At 41.7% G+C, this 21,240-nt stretch overlaps 1 protein-coding gene and 1 long non-coding RNA gene across 7 annotated transcripts in view; one reads left to right on the plus strand and one right to left on the minus strand.

Annotated features, from left to right (window-relative positions):
- Positions 1 to 796: 796 nt before the first annotated feature.
- On the minus strand, positions 797 to 14,510 carry LOC121544440. The gene is made up of 2 exons (XR_005996112.2): positions 14,276 to 14,510; positions 797 to 1,386 (listed from the first exon to the last, which is right to left on the minus strand). It is a non-coding gene; the product is annotated as an uncharacterized LOC121544440 (long non-coding RNA).
- Positions 14,511 to 15,534: 1,024 nt separating this feature from the next.
- Positions 15,535 to 21,240, plus strand: part of LOC121545173 (G protein-coupled receptor 137Ba) — a 68,704-nt gene continuing 62,998 nt past the window's right edge. For all 6 annotated transcript variants that reach the window (XR_005996206.2, XM_041855622.2, XM_041855623.2 and 3 more), the window contains exon 1: positions 15,535 to 16,220. Coding sequence is in view for 5 of the 6 variants with exons in the window: in XM_041855622.2 (XP_041711556.1) it covers positions 15,834 to 16,220 (387 nt within the window). In the remaining variant the exon portion in view is untranslated. The remainder of the gene's footprint in view (positions 16,221 to 21,240) is intronic.

Raw genomic sequence — 21,240 nt, forward strand, 5'->3', positions numbered from 1 at the left:
GCACCCCAACCTACGTCCCCGATATCTCCGTCTCTTTCTCATGCGAATGACGAGAATTTGGGCCTTGTCGGATATCTGAAGAATATCCTTCGCGTCCGACTCGTTAAAGAAAACATCTTCGTCCAGTACGAGGTGAGTAATCGCTGTCCTGATATCCAGAAGCTCTTTTCGGTCATAGGAGACGGCGGCAGAAACATTATGTACAAAATAAGTTACAAATAACGTGAAAAAACCCACATAATAGCACAATTGGTTAGGAGCCTGTAAAACGGCAGCCATCTCCTCCGGCGCCATTCTTCCTCCCTGATATGAAGATTGTGTATGAATGTGTATGTTTGTGCATTAAATGAAACGTTTTATAGCTTTTTACTCCCACTGTTGTATTTCTGGACTGATTGGTTGATTGTGTCTTTGTCACGAGACGAGTTGGCAGAGTCTGTGTACAGATGCCGCGTTCCGTATGCTAGTCGGAACTAGGAAACTCAGAAATGTCAGACGTGCTAACTGGTTGAACGCGGCACGTGTATAACTACAACCAGTTAGCAAGTCTAGTTCCGACTAGCACTTGAACGCGGCAAGAGACAGGGGTCAGAGTCTGGACATGGAGGCCATCTCAGAACTCACCGCTGACACCTTCCACTGCGCAGTGGCAGAGAGTGACCTCGCAGTGGTGCTGTTTTACGTAAAATGTGAGCAACTTTCTTTTAAATTGTTCTACATGAGGTTTAAAGATGCAGTCTGTTCTGCTTTTTTTGTCTGTGGCACACACCTAAAAAAAGACACATCACAATTTGGATACTTAAAATATGATTCATTTGTATTGTTATAAAAAAAGACAACTTACAATCAAACTTACTATACCGACCAATCCTATTTTACTATTACTTTTACAAAATAAATCAGAGATTCACAGAAAGCCATCTCAGCAGCCAACTCCAAAAACCCTGAATAGACTTCCAGTTTCTTCATCAGAAAAGACTTGTAAAGCGGCATCCTCACAGAATTCCCTCCTCACTCTCCTGTAAAACGTAATCTTGAGCGTAATCTCCATGTTCTTGTGGAACAGACAGCGTTTCACCTGCTCAGGCACGTGCTGTTGTGGTAGCGGAACTTTCAGTGGGTACAGTCCATTCAGTTGTCACACTCCCAATACTTTCTCCACTCCTCGCTCTCTCGGATCTCTCTGATGAGGCTGCCCTGGGTCTCTCTCACTGTCACACTATAATAGTGAACCCTGCGCTCCACCTCCATATGCCAGTCAGCCAGGCAGAGTTGCTCCAGCTCAGGCAGGTGCTGAATTTGCCAGCTGATCATGGCTATGTTTCTGAGCTCGTACCTCCAGTACTGCTTGCACTCCCAGAAACTCTGGCTGACCGCCTGCACAGGCTGGGGAGAGGTGGAATGTAAAGAAAGTGATCATAAGTAAATGTGAAATCAGATTGATTTAAAAAAATTACCTGTGTAGCTGATGCCAGAAAATTCAATAGAATGTGTCTAAACTGTTTCATCCAAACATTCTAAATTGAAACATTCTACCAAATGTCCTTTGTTGATAGATTTTATTTGACAATTTAAATATACAATACAACCACAACTGTGGATACAATGCATTTAAAACGTATTTCGATTGTCTTTGATTATCATCATGTTCAAATGTATTTTATGATTTAGGCTACCATTGGTCACCCGAGTGGCGCAGTGGTCTAAGGCACTGCATCGCAGTGCTAGCTGTGCCACTAGAGATCCTGGTTCGAATCCAGGCTCTGCTGTAGCCGGCCGCAACCGGGAGACCAATGGGGCGGCGCACAATTGGCCCAGCGTCGTCCAGGGTAGGGGAGGGAATGGCCGGCAGGGAGGTAGCTCAGTTGGTAGAGCATGGCGTTTGCAACGCCAGGGTTGTGGGTTCGATTCCCATGGGGGGCCAGTATATAAAAAATATATATATAATAATAATGTATGCACTAACTGTAAGTCGCTCTGGATAAGCCGATACCAAGACGGCCCTCAAGGAACTTCACTGGATTTTATGCAAACTGGAAACCATGTATCCTGAGGCTGCATTTCTTGTAGCTGGGGATTTTAACAAAGCAAATTTGAGAAAAAGGCTACCTAAATTCTATCAGCATATTGACTGTAGCACTCGCCCTGAAAAAACACTGGACCATTGATACACTCACTTCCGCGATGCATACAAGGCCTCCCCCTCCCTCCTTTTGGCAAATCTGACCACGACTCCATTTGCTCCTCCCTTCCTATAGGCAGAAACTCATACAGGAAGAACCCGTGCTAAGGACTATGCAACGCTGGTCTGACCAATCGGAATCCACGCTTCAAGATTGTTTTGATCACGTGGACTGGGATATGTTCCGGGTAGCCTCTGAAAATAATATAGACATATACGCTGATTAGTTGAGTGGGTTTATAAGGAAGTGTATTGGAGATGTTGTACCCACTGTGAATATTAAAATCTACCCTAACCAGAAACCATGGATAGATGGCAGCATTCGCTGAATGCATGAACCACCGCATGCGGAGCATGGCAAGGTGACGGGAAATATGGCAGAATACAAACAGAGTGGTCGTTCCCGCCACAAGGCAATCAAACAGGCAAAACATCAGAATTCAACGGCTCAGACATGAGACGTATGTGGCAGGGTTTACAGACAATCACGGACTACAATAGGAAAACCAGCCACGTCGTGGACACCAACGTCTTGCTGCCAGACAAATTAACAAGTTCTTTGCCTGCTTTGAGGATAACACAGTGCCACCGAATTGGCCAGCTACCAAGGACTGTGGGCTCTCCTTCTCCGTAGCCGACATGAGTAAGACATTTAAACGTGTTATCCCTCGCAAGGCTGCCGGCCCAGACGGCAATCCTAGCCGCATCCTCAGAGCATGTGCAGACCAGCTGGCTGGTGTGTTTACGGACATATTCAATCACTCCATATCCAAGTCTGCTGTCCCCACATGCTTCAAGATGGCCACCATTGTTCCTGTACCCAAGAATGTAAAGGTAACTGAACTAAATGACTATCGCCCCGTAGCACTCACTTCTGTCATCATGAAGTGCTTTGTGAGACTAGTCAAGGATCATATCGCCTCCACCTTACCTGTCACTCTAGACCCACTTCAATTTGCTTACCGCCCCAATAGGTCCACAGACGATGCAATCGCCATCACACTGCCCTATGCCATCTGGACAAGAGGAATACCTATGTAAGAATGCTGTTCATTGACTATAGCTCAGCATTCAACACCAAAGTACCCTCCAAACTCATCGTTAAGCTTGAGACCCTGGGTCTTTTGGGTCCTGGACTTCCTGACGGGCCGCCCCCAGGTGGTGAAGGTAGGAAACAACATCTCCACTTCGCTGATCCTCAACACTGGGGCCCCACAAGGGTATGTGCTTATCCCCCTCCTGTACTCCCTGTTCACCCATGACTGCGTAGTCATGCACGCCTCCAACTCAATCATCAAGTTTGCAGACGGCACAACAGTAGTAGGCTTGATTACCAACAACGATGAGACAGCCTACAGGAAGGAGGTGAGGGCTCTCAGAGTGTGGTGTCAGGAAAATAACCTCTCACTCAACGTCAACAAAACAAAGGAGGTGATCGTGGACTTCAGGAAATAGCAGAGGTAGTACCCCCCTATCCACATCGATGGGACAGCAGTGGAGAAGGTAGAAAGTTGTAAGTTCCTCGGTGTACATATCACTGACAAACTGTGAAATGGTCCACACACACAGACAGTGTGGGGAAGAAGGCACAACAGTGTCTCTTCAACCTCAGGAGGCTGAAGAAATGTGGCCTGTCACCTAATACCCTCACAAACCTTTACAGATGCACAATTGAGAGCATCCTGTCGGGCTGTATCACCGCCTGGTACGGCTCTCCAGAGGGTGGTGCGGTCTGCACAACGCATCACCGGGGTCAAACTACCTGCCCTCCAGGACACCCAATGACACAGGAAGGCCAAAAAGATCATCAAGGACAACTACCACCCGAGCCACTGCCTCTTCACCCCTTTATCATCCAGAAGGCGAGGTCAGTACAGGTGCATCAAAGCTGGGACCGAGAGACTGAAAAACAGCTTCTATCTCAAGGCCATCAGACTGTTAAACAGCCATCACTAGCACAGAGAGACTGCTGCCTACATACAGACTAGAAAATCACTGGCCACTTTAATAAATGGAACACTACTCACTTTAATAATGCCACTTTAATAATGTTTACATATCTTGCATTACCCATCTCATATGTATATATTGAATTCTATACTATCTATTGCATCTTAGCCTATGCCGCTCTGACAATGACATTGCTCATCCATATATTTATATATTCTTATTCCATTCCTTTACTTAGATTTGTGGGTATTAGGTATTTGTTGTGGAACTGTTAGATATTACTTGCTAGATATTGCTGCACTGTCCGAACTAGAAGCACAAGCATTTCGCTACACTCGCAATTACATCTGCTAACCATGTGTCTGTGACCAATACATTTGATTTGATTTTATCAGGTAGGTGACACTGCAACACACGGCATCATTCTGATATAACACTGCAACAAGATAGTTATTCTAAGGGAAGGCACTGCAAACAATATGGTGAGAGGCATTACAATCTCACTCTGGTGCTGCACACAATATGGGACCCCCCCCCTTGGCACTGCTCTGCCAACCCCTCTAAAGGACTACTGCTATGGGACAAAATAAGGAGGGGAAAGACAGACAAGACAACATATAGAGAGGGTGGGGATAGGTTCTCGATTTCTAGGGCCCGACAAGAACCATATATCCAAAAAATTAAATACACTGAACAAAAATATAAACACAACATGTTAAGTGTTGGTTCCATGTTTCATGAGCTGAAATAAAAGTTCCATACACACAAAAATATTATTTCTCTAAAATGTTTGTATTTGTTTACATCCCTGTTAGTGAGCATTTCTCTTTTGCCAAGATAATGAGAAGTATGTCTGTCTGTAATAAAGCCCTTTTGTGGGGAAAAACTCATTCTGATTGGCTGGGCCTGGCTCCCCAGTGGGTGGGCCTATGCCCTCCCAGGCCAACCCATGGCTGCGCCCCTGCCCAGTCATGTGAAATACATAGATTAGGGCCTAATAAATTAATTTAAATTGACTTATTTCCTTCTATGAATTGTAACTCATTAAAATGTTTGAAAGTGTTGCATGTTGCGTTTATATTTTTGTTCAATATTCAGACCCCTTCACTTTTCCCACATTTTGTTAGGTTACAGCCTTATTCTAAAATAGATTAAATAGTTTTTCACGCCTCATCAATCTACACACAATTCCCCATAATGACAAAGCAAAAAACAGGTTTGCAGAAATGTTTGCCAATTTTAGAATAAAAATATCACATTTACATAAGTGTTCAGACCCTTTACTTAGTACTTTGTTGAAGTACCTTTGGCAGCGATTACAACCTTGAGGCTTCTAGGGTATGACGCTACAAGCTTGGCACACCTGTATTTGGGGATTTTCTCCCATTCTTCTCTGCAGATCCTCTGAAGCCTGTCAGGTTGGATGGTGAGCGTCGCTGCACAACTATTTTCAGGTCTCTCCAGAGATGTTCAATCGGGTTCAAGTCTGGGCTCTGGCTGGGCCACTCAAGGACATTCAGAGACTTGTCCCGAAGCCACCCCTGCGTTGTCTTGGCTGTGTGCTTAGGGTCGTTGTCCTGTTTTTTCCCTAGTATATATACTGTATACACGACATGACCAGAAGTATGTGGACACCTGCTCGTCATTCCAAAAGCATGGGCATTAATATGGATTTGGTTCCCCCTCTGTTGCCACAAAGTTGGAAGCACAGAAGCGTCTAGAATGTCATTGTATGCTGTATTGTTAAGAGTTCCCTTCACTGGAACTAAGGGGCCTAGCCCGAACCAGCCCCAGATCCTTATTCCTCCTCCACCAAACTTTACAGTTGGCATTATGCATTCGGGCAGGTAGCGTTCTCCTGGCATCCGCCAAACCCAGAAATGTTTTGGTACCCTTCCACAGATCTGTCCCTCGACACAATCATGTCTTGGAGCTCTACGTACAATTCCTTCGACCTCATAGCTTGGTTTTTGCTCTGACATGCACTGTCAACTGTGGGATCTTATATAGACAGGTGTGTGCCTTTCCAAATCATGTCCAATCAATTGAATTTACCACAAGTGGACTCCAATCAAGTTGTGGAAACAGCTCAAGGATGACCAATGGAAACAGGATGCACCTGAGCTCAATTTCGAGTCTCATAGCAAAGGGTCTGAATACTTATGTAAATAAGGTATTTCTGTTTTTTGCTAAATGTTCTAAAAACCTGTTTTTGCTTTGTCATTATGGGTTATTGTGTGTAGGTTGATGAGGGGAAAAAATAATTTAATCAATTTTAGAATAAGGCTGTAAGGTAACAAAATGTGGAAAAAGTCAAGGGGTCTGAATACTTTCCGAATGCACTGTAATTTTTGCGAACGTCATTATACCAAAGAAGAAGAAGAAGAAGAAGAATCTGTTCGCGTGCATCCTATGGATGACGTACAGTATTTTTTTTTTGTGGGCCATTCTAAATTAACAATAACTATTAGTAAGCTATATGTAAAGAACAGATTACATTGAGAATAGTCTGATGGGTGAGAATTATTATAAATTATTATTATTATTATAAAGTGTTTGTCAAATTGTGGATGAGTGTGTGCAGCCTGTGCAAGAAACAGAGCAGAGCCTTTCATGCAACTTTTTTCAAATTAGAGTCGCATCATGCAGCCTTAGAATGTATTAGAAATCAAAACACATAGCCTAAGGTTTGTATCACAACCAAAGGTCCGCATAAGTGGTTTGTAGGCTATGCGTGGAAGCCCAGAGATGCTAAACGTGTTTATGTTAATTAACAGTCTATTACCGTGGAAACCAGCAGTTATTTGCATGACCGCCACAGCCCTAATGCCACCATGACCAAAGACCTTGAGTGTTAATCAATCTGTTTTACAATCCTTTTACATATGCGTTATTGAGCCTGTCTTAACATTAAGTTTAGTTGCCTGGTTTGGCTCCCTCATATGGGCAAATAAGAATAACTTAGAGACAGTGGTGCAGGTCAGTAGGGAGAAAGAAAAATGCTCTCTGAGATATTTACAAAGACCGCACATGTAAGAGGGGGTAAAGAAAATATTCATACCCATTGACTTATTCCACATTTTGTTGTTACAGCCTGATTTCAAAATGGATTCAATATATTTTTTTCTCACCCATCTACACACAATACCCCATAATGACAAAGTGTAAACATGTTTTTAGACATTTTTGCAAATGTATTAAAAATGAAATAGAGTCAATACTTTGTAGAAGCACCTTTGGCAGCGATTAGAGCTGTGAGTCTTTCCGGGTAAGTCTCTAAGAGCATTCCACACCTGGATTGTGCAACATTTGCATATTATTATTTTCAAAATTATTCAAGCTCTGTCAAATTTGTTGTGGATCATTGCTATTCAACCATTTTCATGTCTTGCCATATATTTTCAAGTAGATTTAAGTAAAAAGTGTAACTCGGCCACTCAGGAACATCCATTGTCTTCTTGGTAAGCAACTCCAGTGTAGATTTGTCTTTGTGTTTTAGGTTATTGTCCTGCTGAAAGGTGAATTCTTCTCCCAGTGTCTGATGGAAAGCAGACTGAAGTAGGTTTTCCTCTAGGATTTTGCCTGTGCTTAGCTCCATTCCGTAAATTTTTTTATACCGAAAAACTCCCCAGTCCTTAACGATTACAAGCATTCACATAACATGATGCAGCCACCACTATTCTTGAAAATATGGAGAGTGGTACTCAGTAATGTGTTGTATTGGATTTGCCCCAAACATAACACTTTGTGTTCAGGACAAAAAGTAAATTGCTTTGCCACATTTTTGCTGTATTATTTAGTGCCTTGTTGCAAACAGCATGCATGTTTTGGAATATATTTATTATGTACAGGCTTCCTTCTTTTCACTCTGTCAATAAGGTTAGTAATGTGGAGTGACTACAATGTTGTTGATCCATCCTCAGTTTTCTCCTTTCACAGCCATTAAACTGAAACTGTTTTAAAGTCACCATTGGCCTCATGGTTAAATCCCAGTGACTTCCTTCCTCTCCTCTCCGGTTAGGAAGAATGCCTGTGTCTTTGTAGTGACTGGGTGTATTAATACACCATCCAAAGTGTAATTCATAACTCACAATGCTCAAAGGGATATTCAATGTCTGCCCTTCTTTAAGAGATATTGGAAAACCCAGGGGCGCAACTCTCACTGGGGACGGGTGGGACATATCCCCCCTACATTCTGAAATAGCATTTTTGTCCCCCCCAGTTTTATCATTGGAATCTGATACAAAACGTGGCAATGGTGTTCTTTAGGACCAGGCGGATGCCTCCGAGTGGTCAGGTAGGCTGTTTGGAGTGTTTATCCGACTGGATTTAGGACCGCACGGACACCACAGAGTGGGCTGACAGGGTGTGCGAAGGCAAAGTTTCTGGAAGGCTGGCTGGACAAGCACGGGAGAGTTGAACATAGTGTGTACTTGTTGCGCTCTTTCACCAAGTTGTAAAAGGAAGCAGAACAGAAACTGGCTACTCTTTAGTTGACTGATGTAGCTGGCAAGGTAACTGCTGTTTAACTTAACAGAAAAAAAACTTATTCGCAGTGCTGAGCTAGTATTGTAACTGACATGTAACGTTATCTAATGTTTAATTCCCCCTCGACTGAGGTGAATGAATAAGCTACACTAGTGAGTAGCTACCACAGCCAGGTCAGCTCTAGCCTCTAGTTATCTGTCAGCGATATGAGGTGGCTATTATTACTATCTAACAGCAGTTGTTTGTATGGAAATGTTTTGTAGCCTTTTTTTGTCATGTTTCAGAAGTAAATTAACTTGGCAAGCTTTCGCCAGTTGATGTACCGTTAGAGAGAGCTGGCAAAAAGTTAGCTTAAATTAGCTATTATTTTTGCCTCAATCAAACTAGACCTGAATCAAACGATGAAACCATCGGCCAAAAGATTGAAGATTGATATTCTGTCGTTTTTTCAGTGAAATGTGAGTTGTATTAGTCAGTATGTCAATGTAACCTTATTGATCTTTCAGTTTCCTGAGCTAATTCCCTACTTTTCACACTGACACAGTAATAAACAGCTCTAACATTACAGGCTTCACTGTCATGGTGCACAGTGGAGGTCTGTGCGGGACCGATTTCTTCATCCCGCTCCCACCCACTGGTTTTCTGTCTGACTCCCACCCATTACCGCAAGAACTGGTCCCAAACCCAACCGCAGTCCCGCAATGTTATTTTAGGTGAATGTGATGCCGCTCCCTTGCCAGCCATGGTCCCAGCAATTTTGCGCTCTATAGGCATTATCAAATGCGCAAAAATAACTTAAGAAATAGGTTAAATTACCAGAGATTCTCACATGGCCCTTACATTATATTACTGGGCTATATCAGCCAATATGCTAGATGTAGTTTGAAGAAAGCAGAGTTGGAGAGACTTGCACTTTCTCTTGAGCTATTTTTATAGCCTACCTTTTAAGGAGTGAGAAGATTTTTAGACTGAGAAATATGGGTGATCAATATTTAGGCCTATTACTAGGCAATGTAGTAAACTATAGCCTAATCATAGGCTATTTAGGAAGTACATTTCCTTGGAAAGATAACTGCCCGTGCTTCTCCGCCCATGTAAACTGTACATAGGCTATAGCCTACTCTATTTATTTGAGACCACATGCGCACCTGATCTCGCAGGTATGGCTACTGAACTGGAAGCAGCAAGAATGATGACAGCGACACTTGCTACGTTTTGCATAGTCCTATAGGATATAGCCTACCTTTTAGGAGGACGATTTGCAAGCAGAGACAAATAAATGGGTATTGAAAATGAAAAGGCGCAACGCTTGCTCACCATAGTAGCCTAACCTACAGTGGCTTGCGAAAGTATTCACCCTCCTTGGCATTTGTCCTATTTTGTTGCCTTACAACCTGGAATTAAAATTGATTTTTTGGGGGTTTGTATCAATTGATTTACACAACATGCCTACCACTTAACATGCAAAATATTTTTTGGGGTGAAACAAACATTAAATAAGCTTGACACATCTAGCTACAGTTTTTTTGCCCATTCTTCAAGGCAAAACTGCTCCAGCTCCTTCAAGTTGGATGGGTTCCGCTGGTGTACAGCAGTCTTTAAGTCCTACCACAGATTCTCAATTGGATTGAGGTCTGGGCTTTGACTAGGCCATTCCAAGAAATGTAAATGTTTCCCCTTAAACCACTTGAGTGTTGGTTTAGCAGTATGCTTAGGGTCATTGTCCTGCTGGAAGGTGAACCTCCGTCCCAGTCTCAAATCTCTGGAAGACAGGTTTCCCTCAAGGATTTCCCTGTATTTAGCGCCATACATCATTCCTTCAATTCTGACCAGTTTCCCAGTCCCTGCCGATGAAAAACATCCCCACAGCATGATGCTACCACCACCATGCTTCACTGTGGGGATGGTATTCTCGGGGTGATGAGAAGTTTTGGGTTTGCGCCAGACATAGCGTTTTACTTAATGGCCAAAAAGCTAAATTTTAGTCTCATCTGACCAGAGTACCTTCTTCCATATGTTTGGGGAGTCTCCCACATGCCTTTTGGCGAACACCAAACGTGTTTGCTAATTTTTTTCTTTAAGCAATGGCTTTTTTCTGGCCACTCTTCCGTAAAGCCCAGCTCTGTGGAGTGTACGGCTTAAAGTGGTCCTATGGACAGATAATCCAATCTCCGCTGTGGAGCTTTGCAGCTCCTTCAGGGTTATCTTTGGCCTCTTTGTTGCCTCTCTGATTAATATCCTCCTTGCCTGTGCCATGAGTTTTGGTGGGCAGGCCTCTCTTGGCAGGTTTGTTGTGGTGCCATATTCTTTACATTTTTTAATAATGGATTTAATGGTGTTCTGTGGGATGTTCAAAGTTTTGGATATTTTTTTATAACCCAACCCTGATCTGTACTTCTCCACAGCATTGTCCCTGACCTGTTTGGAGAGCTCCTTGCTCTTCATGGTGCCGCTTGCTTGGTGGTACCCCTTGCTTAGTGGTGTTGCAGACTGGGGCCTTTCAGAACAGGTGTATATATACTGAGATCAAATGACACTTAGATTGCACACAGGTGGACTTTATTTAACTAATTATGTTACTTCTGAAGGTAATTGGTTGCACCAGATCTTATTTAGTTGCACCACTTTTCCATTATTTATTTTTTCGAATTTTTTGAAACAAGTTATTTTTTTAATTTCACTTCACCAATTTGGACTATTTTGTGTATGTCCATTACATGAAATCCAAATAAAAATCCATATAAATTACAGTTTGTAATGCAACAAAATAGGAAAAACGCCAAGTGGGATGAATACTTTTGCAAGGCACTGTATGTTCCCTGAGCCCTATGTTCCCTCAGTACCCACCGAACCAGTTTCAATCAAAATTGGCACAAATGCTTACTGTCCAAATCATTTGTATTGTAATCAAATTTGGTCTTGTTTGGGACGAAGATCATTATAATAATGCCCAGTGTGCTTTGCAAATGTTCATTTTCACATAACATTGTTCATTTAGCAGACGCTTTTATCACACCATAGTGCCATCACACTTCTGATACCAATGCAGTAAATAGGGGTGCAGGGTTGGGGAGTAACGGATTAAACGTAATCCGCTACATGTAACAGATTACAAAAATACGAACTATAATCCATTGTTACCAGCAAAAATATTGTAATCGGATTACAGATACTTTTGAAAAACTAGATAATGAATTATAGGATTACTTTTAATTTCAGAAAGGAGGTTTTCTCAACCACATTCAAATCATCATTGAAAAAAGGCCATGTTTAAGTTTGTTCTGCCTGAGCGAGTCTGACCACTAGTCAGAGACCAGTATGATGACACACAAAATGGGTTTGATGGATCGCGGGAAAAGAGCAGGAATAGGCTTTTGTAGGCTACAGTCCAAGCTATGTCTTCCAAAGATGCAACTGCTGTCGGCATCCAAAGATTATACATTCAACTTGAATAAACATTTGGAGGTAAGAATGACAGCAGTGGTGTAGCCGATAATTCTTTAACCTATTATGGATATCTACATAGCGCAATGATGTGATTCACACTGCTGCTCTCTCATTTGGCTTTAAGGTTTGTGGATGTTATGGATGGCTGTTCACAAATGTATAGGCCTATGTCTATTTTAACCCAATAATGGTTTAATTGAATAAGTTTAAGTTGCCTATCAATCATTGTTTTTGCCACCAGTGGACAAGACAGTGAAAAATGCACTCTTGCAACAGCTGCATAAGTGCGGATCCCAGGAATAAAAGTTTGAGGGAGTTCCTCCCTTCTAAACTCCTCTGTGGTTTTGTGCTCCACATACTGTCAAAAACGAGTTTAATTTAAGAAGACCACAAGTGTGGCTTTTGTTGCTCAATCTAATTCGTGCTGATTTAAACAATTTGTTCATAGGCCAAATGGACACATTCTCAAACTTGTATAGACTTAAACAGCTGCAAATTACCGATATATCGAAAGTGTCATCAACAAAAATGTAAACAATAGTAGGCCTATAGCAAATTCAGTATATGGCATTTATTTTTTCACATCAAAATAACACTTTTCGGTAGTGCTCAAAGCCATTCCATGAGAGCAGCATTTATTTTTCAACTCAACACAATCAGCTCAATCAGTCCTCCATGACAACACAATCATAAACAATATAGTAGGCTAATAAGTCCTTAGTTTTGGGGTTATGCTCAGGTAAAACAATTTGGCTAATCTATACTTCCAGGTAGCGGCAGGTAGCCTAGCAGTTAGAGCGTTGGGCCAGTAACCAAAAGGTCGCTAGTTTGAATACCCAAGGATAACAATGTGTCCTTGAGCAAGGCACTTAATATCTCCAGGGTTGCCATTGATAATGGCAGACCATGGTCGTGATCCCACTCTCCAAGGGTGTCTCAATTAATACACACTTGTACATAGTAAGACAAATATAAGCACCCACCTAATTATTTTATTTATTAATATATTTTCAAGTCCTATTCTTGAAGATCAAGGGATTTTAAATTAATTGGAATGGCTGGAAATCTGACATACTTTGGTTTTTAATGTAAAGATATAGCCTAATAGTATTATTATCTGTATTAAAGGAAAAGGTATGGGTATGAAGAAGCCTATAACCCATAAAGTAAAATGCAACATCCATTTATGGCCAGCTATGTAAACTCTATTTATCCTGTCTTCTTTTAATACCTCTTAAGGGTTAAATCATCTAAAAGTAACTGAAAGTAATCAGATTACGTTACTGAGTTTGGGTAATCCAAAAGTTACGTTACTGATTACAGGTAACTGTAATGGATTATATTTAGAAAGTAACCTACCCAACCCTGTTAGGCGGCCACAAAATTGTGAGCTGCTATAAAAAATGGTATTGACAAGTATTTTGAAATTGTGTAACTTATTACAAACTACATTGCATTGTAGTTCAGGCCAGTGAAATACAAATTACAAAATACTCTAAAGTATTTGAAATACTTATTTCAAAAACATGTTACAGAAATAACCCCCATAGGGCTAAGGGAACATAGGGCTGAGGGAACATAGGGCCCAGGCAACATAGGGCTGAGGGAACATAGGGCTGAGGAAACATAGGGCTGAGGAAACATAGGGCTGAGGAAACATAGGGCTGAGGAAACGTAAGGCCCAGGGAACATAAGGCCCAGGGAACTGAGGGAACATCGGCTGCATTCCAAACACGTAAAAGATACACCCTCTCCCCTCAGCCCTCAAATTAAGTGGACACTTCTGATAACGTATGATGAATTGACACTTGCAGAGCAAGGGGCGAGGAAAGAATTAATTAATTTTAAATGGACAGCCCTTGCCTGGAAATGTGTCACTCGTTCATCCCAAGGTTGTGTTTTCAGTCATCATGGAACCACCGGTAGCTGTTGTGTGTACTTTATATGTGCTACAGTCAGTTATGATTGCATTTCATATCTTGGCTAGAAGACAACGCATCCGCATACATCGAATACTAGCCATCTGACAATATCAGGTCAATCGAAAATTACAATGTATAAGTGTGATGTCAGGGAAAGTTGTATGCGCTAGCTAACGTTTCCGAGAGCGAACCAAACGAAAACAACATTACTTTTACGATACGTGTTTGTGCCATCATGTGCATTAGCAGCACAATTTCTAAATGATTTACATTCATTTTTACTTACACTTGTATGTTGACGTCTCCATATTGATGTTGGTTTTAAGTTTTGGCAGACCTTTCTTAGCGGATGTACAATAATCGCGAATTGAATTATGGGGTGTTTCAGGCCCCGGAGTGAACAGAATTGTACACTCGATCACAAACGAGGGCTGAGGGGTTTACGTTGCCAACTTCCCTTGCTTGGCTAATTGTTTTGACCGACGGCAAAGATGGCCGCGGGGATTCCCCCAAGGGCATAAGGCGAGGGTAAGTGGAGGAGGGTGTGTCTTTTAAGTGTTTGAAACACAGCCATGGTCCCGGGGATGAAGGCTCGAGCATGTAGCTCAAACAACTGACACAATCTAGTAGAGATAACTTGAATACTTTAGAAGAATTCAAAGTAATTTGTTATTGTTAACATTGCTAGTTAGTTAGCTAGCCAGGCAAGGGGCATTTAAATTCAATGCCGTGATATTGGCACTCTAGTAAATTGCTGATTTTTTTTTATATAACTAGCTTTTCAACAACTTACACAACCTGGTAACGAGCTGTATTTTTTTACTTGCTTTTGGTGAAATTATGTAGATAAACTACCCACATGAGAGAGATGCATTATAATTTTTTTGCTGTTTATCTTCCTGTGTCCCAATTAACTATCCGATCAGAGTGATGGATTTTTTAAAAGCTGTTTACAGCCAATCGAAAAATAAGAGGGCTGTACCTTTAGAACTGACATCATTGCATACCAATTAAAAATAAAGATTCTGGAGGTTGGGCACCACGCTGACCAATGATGAAGTAGTGGGTGGAGGGAGACTTCTAGAAGGGAACGTCGGCAGAAATTGGACACCATTGTGGTTCTGCATCGAGGCATTTCAACTGCAGAATGTGATCAAAACGGAGCCAAGATGGCGTTGGAAGAGAGCCAGTGCATAGTTGCATCTTATTGGTCAGGAGGCCGCCCCTAAACTGCCGCGTCACTCCGTCGTCACTAGTTACCACAGCCACCAAGTCATAAACCCCGCCCATTTGTACAATTTATCTTCCTAAAATGTTATTTTAAACCTAACCCTAACCTTAAACCTAACCTTAACCACACTAAACACTATGCCTAACCCTAACCTCAAATCAAGACCAAAAAGCTCATTTTTGTTTTCATGAATATTTACTATATAGCCAATTGTGACTTTGTGGCTGTGGTAACTAGTGACAACCGCTTCACTCAGCTGCGCGCTCCCTGCATCACGCCCCCTTTTTTCCCAGAGTTTTATTTTTTGTGCACAGAGGAGCTGTTTTGCAGAGATGGGGGCGATCCTCTGGAGTGTTTTCTTGTTTGTCTGTTTTATACCTAGCTGTAAAGTCATCCATGTTGGAAAGTCACCCATGCTGGCACTAACCAACGGTTTTATGTAGGTAGATATAGTTAGGGTAGTTGTTTTTATGCGCTCGAGCTATTGTTTTTAAGTGGACGTTTATCTAAATGTATTTTTTTTAAACATCAAAAGTTGGACCCTTTTATTCTTTTAGAATAAAACATTAGATATGCTTATTTAAGTCGTCGATGTTAGATTTATCCGTTCGCTATGTTGTTGACAGAAAACCAGGTCAGCCTTAGTGTTTTCACGTCTGTAACGGACTCAAGTGATGAACCGATTCGAGTTGCGGTTCTTCCGTCTGTGGAGCTTGGACTCACCATTGTGTATACCATCCTATATTCGCTGCTTTTTGTGTTTGTTTACTTGCAACTTTGGCTCATTTTGCACTATGGACACAAGCGCTTCAGCTACCAGAGCGTCTTTCATTTTCTCTGTTTGCTGTGGTCAGCGCTAAGGACGACATTATTTTCATTCTACTTTAAGAACGTTGTCCAAGCGAACCAGTTGCAGCCTTTGCCTTACTGGCTTTTGTACTGTTTTCCAGTATGCCTCCAATTTTTCACTCTGTGTCTGCTCAATCTTTATTTTGCACAGGTAAGTGCATGTTCTATATTGATACAAGTGGTTTCAGATGTTGCAAAGTCATGATTTTCCATGTTGCCTGCCACACAATGACACGTCGGTCAAAATTCATCTTTATTATAGGCCTATCACCTAAACATGATTATACTTTTTTTTTGTACATGTAGTTTCATGGTTATTTATGAGTGAAGATTGTCTGTAGTAGACAGTATGCATATAATGGCAATTCATCCCTTAGCCTTGGATGGTGCAGACATGTCTTGTTGTGCCTTAAAAACACTTACAAGACCTAACATTATATTGATTCAGTGATCTACAATGCTCAGATTAATAGCTTTGACAAACAACTCCTTCTATTGTCCTGCCAATGTCACTTTATCATGAATCCCGTCCTGGCTGTTTTCTTATATTTCTGCAAAAGTGAACAACAACATCTTGCAGCCTACTCAGTCAGTCAGTGCTGTTGTTCACAACAGCAAATGCCCAGTATCTGATCATCTCTTGAGACAGTCATATCATATGTTTCTGGGACAAGAACAGAAGCTCACAGCTGGGGGTGACATTCACTAGTACCCCCAAGACCCACTGTGCTCTCAGCCCCTCTCAGCCTCTCACAACCTGATCAGTCCTCCTGGGACTCCATTCGGTCCATTAATGCCTCACACTTCTTCACCTTCTCTGGGACTCTTGCCAGAATCAGAAACACATTTTATATAGTGGGGCAGCTAGGAGGCAGATTTGGAAGGAATTGTGCCTTTTGTGATTAACACACCAGATTGCACACATAGTATGGCCCCCTGTCATAATTGACAGAGATTTCACAACATCATGTGAGTCTTAAGTGAAAAGTGTGTGTTAGTCTGGTAGATGTTTGCTTTATTCAAATGAGGTCATCAGATTTCTAATCTAGACCAAGTAGGCTAGCCCAGGAGTTTTCCCTCGGGGGCCCCCCTTCGCGCGCGCACATGCACGCCACGTCTATTTCTATGGGCACAAGAACTGTTCACACCCCTCTTGTTGGCGGAGATAATTTTGCAGGTTTAAAGCTTATTTCCAGAAATGCTACACATTTTGTCATGGGGTGCAAAGAAAATGTAGCAGTTTTAAAGCTAATTTTCTTGTGATTCTATACATTTTGCGATGTCTAATGTGTATTAATGTGATATTTGAGTGACTAAAGAAATTACAACAATATCTATGGGCTAAAAAACCTAAATGAAAAAAGTTAGCTGATTTTGTTGTTGTTGCATACTACATACTTAAACTACATACTATTTACTCATCATCGCATACTATTTAGAAGGTACTGTTTAGTAAAATGTATGCCACGGAGTGCTGCATCAGATGACCTGGCATCCACAATCACCCGACCTCAGAGTGAAGGAAAAGCAGCCAACAAATGCTCAGCATATGTGGGAACTCCTTCAAGACTGTTGGAAAAGCATTCCTCATGAAGCTGGTTGAGAGAATACCAAGAATGTGCAAAGCTGTCATCAAGGCAAAGGGTGGCTTCTTTGAAGAATCTCAAATATAAAATATATTTTGATTTGTTTAATACTTTTTTGGTTACTACATGATTCCATATGTGTTATTTCATAGTTTTGAAGTCTTCACTATTATTCTACTATAGAAAATAGTCAAAATAAAGAACCCCTGGAATGAGTAGGTGTGTCCAAACCTTTGACTGGTACTGTATATAAATGAAATAAAATTGCCTAGTACACACGAAAACTTTTCAAATGTTCAAATCAAAAGGCTATTGCACAGAAAAACGTGGACAGAACCGCTGGACAGCAACATAATTAACTAAAGCACTGATCATTGGGAACGAAATCAGAATGACTGCTAAGGCTTGATCCATAAGTTAAATAATTATGTAGCTAGCCTACACAACTAAAACAATCCATATGTTCAAATTAAAAGGCCTGATTAACATGACATCAATAACCCAGCCACATCCCGAGTCCCCGGTGTCGACACATTCAGAAATCAAAAGGTGGTTTAGTATTTAGTTTAAAAGCTCTGACGAAGGCCAAGAGAACAATAAACACTTTTCAGTGAGAACAGAAATCCACTTTGGGTAAAAAATTTAGATTTTTTTTTCTTCTGTTCTCAAAGATGTACTTGGGATCATTTTAAGGAGAACAAAAACGACTTAGCCTACATTAGAACACCATCGCAGAAGCTTCGAGCATCTTCCCAATTAAGTAGCTTAGTTTTGTTGTTGGCTACTTGAAGAGAACTAGGGCCTATCACTCACAGCTCACCTCTTCCAATGCATTGTGGAAAAGTGTGCATCGAATTCTACTAGATGAAGAGCCGAAATAAGTATAACATCCTGGCATTAAAACCGTACTAAATTTTCTAAATGTCGCATACTATTAAACATTCTATTTACCCATACTGAGAATGCTTTATGCGTGATTGCGTTGTTTCCCGCTATTCATAGATTTCGGTAGCGCATCCCCATATCTAATTGACCAGCTGTTGTCAAAGCTGAAATTAGTATGACAGCCGGGCGTTTAAAGTACACTCGATTTTCGACATGTCGCAGACTAATAAACTAAATTTTTTCTCATACTCAAACGGCCTACTATTTAGGACGCATGTATGGGTATTCCGGCATGGACATGGTCTTGCACTCTCAAAACTAACCTATAATAAAAGTGACTGGTAGCCAGTGTAGAGAAGCTAAAATCATGTAATGTGCACTGAGTGTACAAAACATTAAGAACACAATCCTAATATTGAGTTGCACCCCCCCTTTTGCCCTCAGAACAGCCTCAATAAATTTGGGGCATGGACTCTACAGGGTGTCGAAAGCGTTCCACAGGGATACTGGCCCATGTTGACCCCAATGCTTCCCACAGTTGTCAAGTTGGCTGGATGTCCATTGGGTGGTGGATCATTCTTGATACGCACGGGAAACTGTTGAGTGTGAAAAAGCCAGTAGCGTTGCAGTTCTTGACATAAACCGGTGCGCCTGGCACCTACTACCATAGCCTGTTCAAAGGCACTTCAATCTTTTGTCTTGTCTATTCACCCTCTGAATGACACACATACACAATACATGTCTCAAGGCTTAACAATTCTTCTTTAACCTGTCTCTTCCCCTTCATCTACACTGATTGAAGTGGATTTAACAAGTGACATCAATAAGGGATCATAGCTTTCACCTGGATTCCCCTGGTCAGTCTATGTCATGGAAAGAGTAGGTGTTCTAATGTTTTGTATACTCAGTGTATAGTCTATAGTTATGTATAGGCAAATCCCATTCAAAAGAGTAGATTGCAGAATCAAAAGCCAACCCTCCAATCATGAAAATCTCCTCACAATCACTAGACTATTCCCCTGGTTCCCACAGCCCAAACCTAGCTTGTTTGTCTAAAGTGACTCTCTCACATCTGAAAATACTTTGATGATCGGTTCCCGTCAGATTTTCTTCTCAATGTAGGCCACAGCAGTCCCTCTCACACTCCCTCTCGCTTGTCTTTGTTCCACTGTGCACTGACTCACTGCGCACAGCAACAACAGCACCCCTCAAACCTTTAGGACAATCCCTACTGTGTCCCAGAGCAGTACTGGCAGCCTCTGTGTGGCATAGGCCTATGTTCATTGCAGCTGTCCTGTCCAGGCTGACTTTGTGTTTATTTGACAGTGTTTCGCTTGGAGAGGAGCAAAGAGAGGGGTGTTCGAGTGTTTTTTTTCTCGCTGAGTCTCAGCAAGCCAAGCTGTTGTTGCTCAAGCGAGAGGCTGCGAGTGCACTGATACTGCCAGGGCTGTGCATTTAAACGCGGTAGCCAATCAGAAGGACCTGCAGGATCATTACATCACCCCCTTTCTCAGTCCTGTACTAGGCCTATTCCAGGCACAGCAAATGGGGTTTGCAGTATAGGAGCGAAGAAGTAAAGCGTTCTCACATAAATATAAATCATCTTAAGTTTCTCAAATGTATTGGCAAAATACAGACCCTTTCTTGTAAAGATGGATAAGGATGTTCATAGTGGATTGGGTGGTTGTTGTGTGAGGGAAGCGTTAGATCTCACCTGGAAGCATTACGTTGCCATTGGCAATGACCTCAAAGAGGGATGCGCCAATTATTCATAATCTGTTCAATGGATGTTCATCATGAGTTGGTAGCTGCTGTTGCAATTTGCAAATCACACATGCCCCAATTAGTTGATGATTTGTGTTTGTTTGTCCATATGACAACAGTTCTTCTAGTTGAAATATTTGTAAAATGATAATTGTGGTAATCCAGCCCAGTTGGTGATTTGGCTCATTTCTGTTCTTTTTCTAACATCACATTCCATCAAGGGCAAGCTAGGGCTGGAGTTCCTTCCAAAAGGTGTTTGTGTGTTGTTGTCTGTGTGTGTGTGTGTTGCTTCCATACTTGTGCATGTACGTGCGCAGCCCCCACACTTCCACAGAAAGGTCAGGTGTCAAGGCCTACTTGTCCTCTTTTTCAACAAAACAGCCATGCATAAGGTGTCATGTGTGTTTATGTTCCCCTTGTAAATTCTCTACCTCCTCCCCTCCTACCTAATCCCAGGAGATAGGGGCTAAGTGATGACCAATATATTTTTCAGATTACACTTTCAGCAGCTCTCATGGCTGCGTGGCAGAAATGCATTATGGCTCGCTGTGCCTTGACTACCAACTGTTTACATTAAACAGCCATTCCCCGATGCATGAGATCTGTGCAAGTTGTCGTCAGGCCTGACAATTTTTGTATTTTAATTAAAAATTTTAGCAGATGCATGCATTACTGGAGCCCTACTGGCTGCTGTGTGCTATTACAGTTCAGCTGACATGTGGCGTTTGCAACGGTGAAAAGAAGCACAGAGAAAGGGAGAGAAAGCAAAATTGAAAAAGAGAGAGAGCAATGTTAAAAAAGGGCAGACAGAGAAAGAAAGAGGAGGGAGAGAGCGAGCTAAATGGTACCTTCTTGACTACAGACTCTTTGTTATCAAAAGGCATGTCATTCTCAGCCCAAACTGAGAAATATTGATTCAGATGCTAAAAAGCCGCC

Source organism: Coregonus clupeaformis, chromosome 29, assembly GCF_020615455.1.
Source record: "Coregonus clupeaformis isolate EN_2021a chromosome 29, ASM2061545v1, whole genome shotgun sequence".
Classification (NCBI taxonomy): Eukaryota; Metazoa; Chordata; class Actinopteri; order Salmoniformes; family Salmonidae; genus Coregonus; species Coregonus clupeaformis.